Genomic DNA, 7,823 nt, shown 5'->3' on the forward strand with positions numbered 1-7,823 from the left:
CTAATTTTCTATATTTAAAAAAATAGTCAAAAGAAAAAATCATAACATATTATTATTATTTTCTAAATCAATGTCAACAATCTTGTTCTTCTCAAAAACGAAAGTTTTAAAAATATTTATAATTTAGTTAGATATTAATAAATAAAAAAGTCTAATTTAAATAAGATCGCATTATAGAATAAGACAATATTTTTTAACTAATATTTTGAATGAATTTACAAGTTAAGATTGGTTCTAACAAGATGAAGAATCTATAAACAAGCCTCATATATTTAGTTTTCGGTCTCATAGTTGGTTAGATAGATTGTACAAAAAAGAAATGTGTATTGAAGGTGAAAAGTTTTATATTTTTGAGCTCACACAAAGGAGACTATTATTGAAATGAAAAACCATCAATTATTATTTTAGTTTAGTATAAAATAAATTGTGCAATTTATTTCGAGATACAATTAGTATTATTGATGAGTGAGTTGTATAAATAACTAAATAAGGGATAGATAAATTTATATAGAATTATTCAATATAGAAAATAATGTGATTTTTTTTATATATAATAACAACATATTTATTATATATATTAAATTTTCACAATTCCTCATATTGCAATTATTATTATAAATAAAGTGTATGTATATTTATGGATTAATGCTAGTACCCAAACCTACTTGGATTGAGACTTTATGCATAACTTCTTCTTCCCCTATATGAAGATTATGTTCACCTAAATAGATCCTTCTAGTTCCAAATTTGTCTACAATTGTCATATGTTTGCATAAGTCGATCTCAACCTTAACTCTTTGTTTCCCTTTAGCCGCAACATGAACTTTCTCAAATCCGACCAATTGTTTCACCGGTGCCCATCTCCTACTTGCGGGTGCGGTGGAATACACAAGAACTGTTTGCGCCCCATCCATATCACCGGTGTTCTCCACATCAATGTGGACGTCAAAAGAGAGCGCGTCGCAATCAATGTGTGACATGCTCAAGCCATTTGACGTTAAGATTGTTGAATTTTGAACTTGCACTATGTTACTTAAACTTTGCATTGAAATTGTAGTGGGAGCTTGGGCCAAAGTGTGTGTAAAAGTTGTATAGCTAAGCCCATGTCCAAATGGAAAGACAACTGGGCCCTTATAGAATCTATAGGTTCGGCCTGGATATCCTCTTGTTGGGTCAGCTCTTAGGCCCATTTCTGTCATTCTTAAATTATTCAAATAACTTTGTGGATACCATGTGTTAGGCAACTTCCCTCCTGAAAAATCATTCAATGTTAATTAATTTAGTCCCAAAAAATAAAAAATAAAATTTTAAATATTTGAATAACATTTTAAACCTGGATTTGCCTTTCCAAAGAGAATATCCGCGATTGCAGCCCCACCAGCTTGACCTGGATATCCGACCCATAAGATGGCTCCGATTTTTGGGTTATTTTTAGCAAAAGTAACATCAATTGGGCCACCAGACATTAAGATCAAAATAACTGGACCTTTTGAAGCCCTTGCTGTCCGGGCAATAAGCTCCTCTTGGTGCCCGGGCAAAAGAAGGCTAACACGATCTCTTGCTTCAGCCTCTATCGATTGGTCCAAGCCCATTACCAATACCGTGGCATCGGCTTGTTTGGTTGCTCCCTCAGCCGCTACAAATTGTTGATTATCATTGCAAGCAACTCCGTTACATCCTGATTGATAAATAGTGTTGGCATATCTACCTATTCCTTTTAAAGGCGACGTATAAGCGCATGGTACACCTAAAGGGAAAAAAATCACAAATCTTAATGTGTCGCGATTATGATAATTTTTTATTTTATTTTTTTTACATTACCAGCATAGTTTCCTATCATGGTATTGGTAGCATCTGAATTGGGTCCAATGACGGCAATAGTGTGATGGCCCGAGATAGAAAGAGGAAGGGTTTTTGCCTTGTTTACTAGTAACACAATGCCTTGACGGGCCGCTTCTTGGGCCAATTGTTGATGGGCTGATGTGCAAACATGTCTTGGGCCTAAATACCCATAAGGTTGTTTGGATGGTTCTCCATCAAACATTCCTAACCTCATTTGAACCACAACCAAATTTGTCAAGGCTCCATTCACATCAGCTTCACTCATTTTCCCTTGATTTATTGCAGCCTCGGTATGTATTGCTAAGAATGGACCACAATCCAAATCCAAGCCTGCAAAAGTAGGGTGTGTTTGGTTTTCATTATTCGATATCGAAAATATTTTTGCTCTAACAATAGTTTAATTACTCACCCGCTTTAATTGTGTCAGCAGCCGCATCCTCCGGTGTTCTAGTGTAATGTTGTTGGTCATATAACACTCCGACAGAATCACAATCCGACACGATATACCTATTTATTTTACATCATCGTCAAAATGGAAAACACTCGAATTAGATCTACAAAAAAAACAAACAAAGTGCTAACCCATCGAGATGCCATTGTCCACGGATAGTGTTGCGAAGTAGGTCAGGATCGGCACAAGTAGGCTTGCCATTAACCTTATTATAAGAACACATAACACTAGCCACCTTTCCTTCAATCACACAATCCCTAAATGGCACATTATAAGTGTCCTCCAAATCTTGCTTTGTCACCTTTATTGAAAAACAAAATGTAAGATGTAGTTTGGACTTTTTCTATTACAATTTTGTGTTTTTTTATTATTGTCACAAAAATAAAATAGATATATACCACCGCATTGAAATGAAAACGATCAACCCCTCTCCAATTGTCGAGATCATAGGCTGTGAAATGTTTGCAACAAGCGGCCACTTTCAAACGATTCCCATTTGTAATACTTTGTAACCCTCTAACGTAACTTGCAGCATATCTCCCCGACAAAGCTGGATCTTCTCCAGGCGTTTCTTGTCCTCTTCCCCATCTCGGATCCCTAAATATATTCACATTAGGACTCCAATATGTCAAACCCGACACTCCTCCATTATACATTGCTCTTGCTTCATCGGATACCACCTGTTACATTATCTTATCTTTTATAAATATATTATGAAATATTTGTAACCAAAAATAAAGAAAATATAATCGAAACCCAAATTGAATTTTAAATTTGTCACATTCATATAAATCTAGCTGGCTAGATGGATGGTAACATTACTTTTAGATTCAATATAGTCCAAAGATAAGATGATGGCTAATAATAGCATGCCAACTTGTGAGTTGTGACCATTTATCATTTATTGTTTATTATTTTTTCTGATTTTCTCTCTCTAAATCTTGTCCATACATTATTGTCCTCACACCCCCATTGATACTAACTTTGCCTTTGTTTAAAATTATTGCTTTCTTTTTGCAAAGAATAATATAACTTTCAAGCAATTTCTACTTATGTTACTATATTGATATTTCTATACCATATAATATAATGTTAATATATTAATGAACCAATTTTTAAATGAAAGTTGTTTTATTTAATATTAGTATTAAAAAAAAAGTAAACACATCCTATACTGTTTAACTTCATATCCAACTTAAAATTCAACTAAAATATACCCAATCAAACAATTCATGAAATTTAATATAAATTTAAAAATCTTTCATTTTAAATTAGATAGGGTAGTTCAAATGATAATAATTATACTTAAAAGACCAAATATTACCAATTTAATTTTCACTTAACGATTTAAGTTTAATAAGAACATCATGATTATGAGTAAAACTAACTTTTTTTTAAATTTAAAAAACAAAAAACTCTATTTAGAATATCACTATAAAAGAAAAAGATATAATAATTATGAGAATCACATAAAAAAAAGTTGATTTTATTTAGTATATTGTAAATATTTTTGATAATATATAAATAAAATACTAACCTAATTTTACAATAAATGATATTTGAAAAGTACAAAAATTCACACTTATACTCCCAATTAAACAATTTAAATTATGAACATATTATTGGTATATACTAATTAAGTCTTTAAAATTAAAATAATTTAATACCAATATTAACTAACTCATCTAAAATTAAAATATAAAACTAATAATAATAATAGATTAAAGCGGGAAAATATTGTACCCGTCCGATCTGTTCCCATAAGGAGGCATTATAAGAGGCAGCGGTTGTGATGACCTGAGGAAAACTAGTGGCGCCGGGAAATACGCCGCCGAACTTAACTCCGGGACCGGTATTTGATACTCCATGGAGGGCTTCCGACCACCATTCGTAACCCTTGATTCCCAATCTAGGGACGGCGATCGCATTGTTAACAATGAGTCTGATCTTCTCCTGCAACGTCAGCCGTCCGATCAAGTCTTTAGTCCTGTCTTGTATACTTAAAGATACCCTACAGAAGGGTAATTTGGAGGTGGAACCGTCCGATGGGTCGCAGGCAAAAGGCGGCCGGGCATTTCCGGTTAGAAAGAAGATAGTGAGGAGGAGAATTATTATGAGAGATATGAAATGGGTACTCATGTTTTGTGTGTAAAAAGAATGAGGTTTTAATTGTGTTAATATAGAGAGAGAGAGACATAAAGGGTAAATTGGTCAATGTTTGTGTTTTTTTTTTTTTTTTTTTTTTTTTTTTTGGGTAGCTTGGTAACGATTGATCATCATGAAACTCAATTCTTGATTGGGTTTCCACGTCCTCCAGAAAAAAAAAATGTGTGAAAAGAAGATGAGATAGAATCAGGGCTTGTTTGGTTTCAGTTAGAGTGATTTTTTTTTCAAATGATTTGGGTAAGCTTGAACTCTTGAATTTGAGTACATGAGTTTATGTTCTCTTAAACTAACTATGAGTCTCTATAAGTTAGATTGATGTCTCTATAAGTTAGATTGATTTTTATTTTTGTATTACCAAAATTCAAATGTAAGACATTTGATATCTTTAAGATAAGATCAGTTGACACTTTAGATAAATCTAATTGATAAAAATAAATTAATTAATTATCATGATGAGTTTTTATCTAAACACTTTAAGTTTAAGCGAAATCAGAGCTATGAATGTGTCATGCTAGCTTTCCTTTATTTAAAAAAAAAAACGAATAAAGAGTCAATTAAGTCAAAAATTGAAATAGGTCAAATATTAAAAATAATTATTAAGATATTAAATATCACGAGTTTAATTCTTATTTAGAACTATGATTATGTTAACTTTGGAGTGACAGGGAATTGCGAGAGAAAAAAAAGTGTGAAGAGAAACAATTTTTTATTTATTTTTTAAGCTAATTAGATTATGTCGTCATCCACTCATTCAAATTCATTATCGTATCATTTTTCTAATAATAATAATAAATAAATAAAATTATGACAAACTTTCGTCAAAATTAAATATGGACAAAAAAAAACACCATGAGAAAGGAATGAAAAAATAATGCAAGGACAAGAATACATTAATTTTAGAAGGTCCTCTGAAGTTCAATTGGCCCTTTGGTAGCTCATAATTCAATTTCATTATTTTTGGTCTATTCCATGTCTTTCCATTTTTATTTTGATCTCTTGTTTTTTGGGTTTTGTACTTAATTATTTGCTTAAACTATTTATTTATCTGACATTTAAAAAAAAAAAAAAAATCATGTCTATGAAAATTCAAATAAGATTTTATGATATAAGTAGATTCCAAACTAGACCCAATTTTAAGATGTCCAGTTGATGCAGGATGTGTGGGTTAGTAAGTCAAGCACGCATTTGGCCGTCATAGGTATGTTCTTAAAAAAAACTATTTATATTATTCTTTAGATTTTAGCTCTTTTTTAATCAATATTTTTTATATTTAAAAAAAAGATAAATATTCGTTAATAACTTATTTAATAGTATATCAAATAGTGAATTAATTTGTTACTAACTCATAATTGTAGTAGTTAAAGTATTAAAGGTCATGCCCAACATTTAAAGTAAAATTAAAAGTAGTGTTAATTTTCTCTAAAGAATACAATTTAAGTAATATATATATATATAATGATGCTTAATTTTGAAAGTGTTCGGATTGCCGGGTCGAGAGCTGTGCTTTATTCGGATATATATATGTTAGAGTAAATGGATATTTCGGTCGGATTCTGGGTTGACCCGCCCATAAATTTAAAACGTTTATAATAAAATTAAAAATACTATATGTATGTTTCGAACTTGTAACCTAACAAAAACAAGTAAAACTTTTTAATCAACTAGGCTACTAACACTTTATATTTTAAATTGAACACTAAATTTGATGAACACTAGACATTTTAACAATATATTTTTATTCGTGTGTATCGCACGAGTATCTTCCTGGTTTCATTAATTATCCAATTGGTACAAAATCAAAAAAAAAAAAAAAAAACTCATAAATACTTATAAAAAACATATATAATTATCCAAAAAATACTTTATTAGAAAACAGTGGTGGTTGGTTTATTTAACGAGTCAGCATATATGATATATATAATGATGGATGTACTTGGCACATGCACCACACTCAATAAAACAATAACGGTTAGCCCACATATATATATAAATAGATTTGTGCACATAAACATTATTATTGGCCAACTTTATATCATATGAATTTAATATGACTCATTAAAAAAATATTAATACTCTTGTTACATACTCTTTATTTCTTGTAGAATTATTAAAGAGTTGGCATGCAATGATTAAGGGTTAAGAATTTTTTTTATAATAAGTTAGCTTATAGGATAATATTGGTTTGATTTGAAAGTAATTGTTATAGTTTCTTTTTAATAATTGAATGTTGATGACATATGAGAGTTTTTTTAGTTGTGATTTATATGTATAACATATGTGAGTGTAAACTATGAATAAATCATAAATGAATGTAATTTTAGAAGGATGTGCCAATTACTTGGCAGAGTTTAAGACAGTGGTTAAACATTTACCATCAAAGTATAAATGATGGTAAAGGCTTAATCTAACCAAAAAGAAAAGAAAAAAAGAAGCTAAGTTAAAACCTTTAAAAATGGCAAATTGAGAGTACCAAAAGTTACTAACTATATTAATTGTGAGATTATTCTTTCTAAACATATTCAAAAGAGACGTCTCGCCGTACAAGAATATGAGACTTGAATAGAAACAACTCTATATTTTTCACCGGTGAAAAAGGGACCTTTATCGACAGAATTAATAAAATTCTCGACGGTAAAGGTCTTGACAGAAAAAAATCTTTTGTTATTAAAAATAATTTCCTAGAGGTCTATAAAACCTTCGCTAATGTGATTTTCCATCGAAGGTTTTTTCAAAACTTTCGGTAATACCACCAATCCCAAAAACTAAAATAATTCTAAGTGTTGGGATGTGGGTACTTGTGAAGGTTTTTCAAATATTTCTCGATTTTGGCTCTGAAATGTGGGTATTTGTGAAAGTTTTTCAAATATCTCTCGGTTTTGGATCTCCCTAAAAAAACAAAAAATAATTATAAGTGTTGGGATGAGAGTATTTACGAAAGTTTATCAAATATCTCTCGATTTTGTCTCTCCCCAAAAACAGAAAATAATTCTAAGTGCTAGGATGAGAGTATTTGCGAAAGTTTATCAAATATCTCTTGGTTTTGACTCTTCCCAAAAACACAGAAAATAATTCTAAGTGTTTGAATGAGGTATTTACGAGAGTTTTTTAAAAAAACTCTCGGTTTTTGCTCTCCCCAAACAGAAAATAATTTTTTAAGTGTTGGGATGGGGGTATTTGCGAAAGTTTTCAAAAAACTCTCGGTTTTGGCTTTTCCAAAAAAAACAGAAAATAATGCTAAGTGTTAGGTTGTGGTTTTGCGAAAGTTTATCAAATCTCTCTCGGTTTTGACTCTTCCCCAAAAAAATAGAAAATAATTTAAAGTGTTGGGATGAGGATATTTGCGAAAGTTTATCAAATATCTTTT

General features: G+C 30.6%; 1 protein-coding gene across 1 annotated transcript; it reads right to left on the reverse strand.

Moving 5' to 3' along the window:
* Positions 1-550: 550 nt before the first annotated feature.
* On the reverse strand, positions 551-4,432 carry LOC124936458 (beta-D-xylosidase 1-like). The gene is made up of 7 exons (XM_047476959.1): positions 4,037-4,432; positions 2,692-2,973; positions 2,425-2,594; positions 2,252-2,349; positions 1,822-2,172; positions 1,334-1,747; positions 551-1,252 (listed from the first exon to the last, which is right to left on the reverse strand). Exons 1-7 carry the CDS (start codon positions 4,430-4,432, stop codon positions 636-638), a joined length of 2,328 nt encoding a protein of 775 aa, XP_047332915.1. The 3' UTR covers positions 551-635.
* Between the last annotated feature and the right edge of the window lie 3,391 nt (positions 4,433-7,823).

This window comes from Impatiens glandulifera, chromosome 4 (assembly GCF_907164915.1).
Source record: "Impatiens glandulifera chromosome 4, dImpGla2.1, whole genome shotgun sequence".
NCBI lineage: Eukaryota > Viridiplantae > Streptophyta > Magnoliopsida > Ericales > Balsaminaceae > Impatiens > Impatiens glandulifera.

Excerpts from the sequence above, each read along its gene's own strand:
- LOC124936458 (XM_047476959.1), bottom strand. The coding sequence starts at position 4,432 with ATGAGTACCCATTTCATATCTCTCATAATAATTCTCCTCCTCACTATC. Across the intron at positions 2,595-2,691 it reads GTTTTCATTTCAATGCGGTG|GTGACAAAGCAAGATTTGGA; the intron begins GTATATATCTAT and ends TTTTCAATAAAG. Across the intron at positions 1,253-1,333 it reads CTTTGGAAAGGCAAATCCAG|GAGGGAAGTTGCCTAACACA; the intron begins GTTTAAAATGTT and ends ATGATTTTTCAG.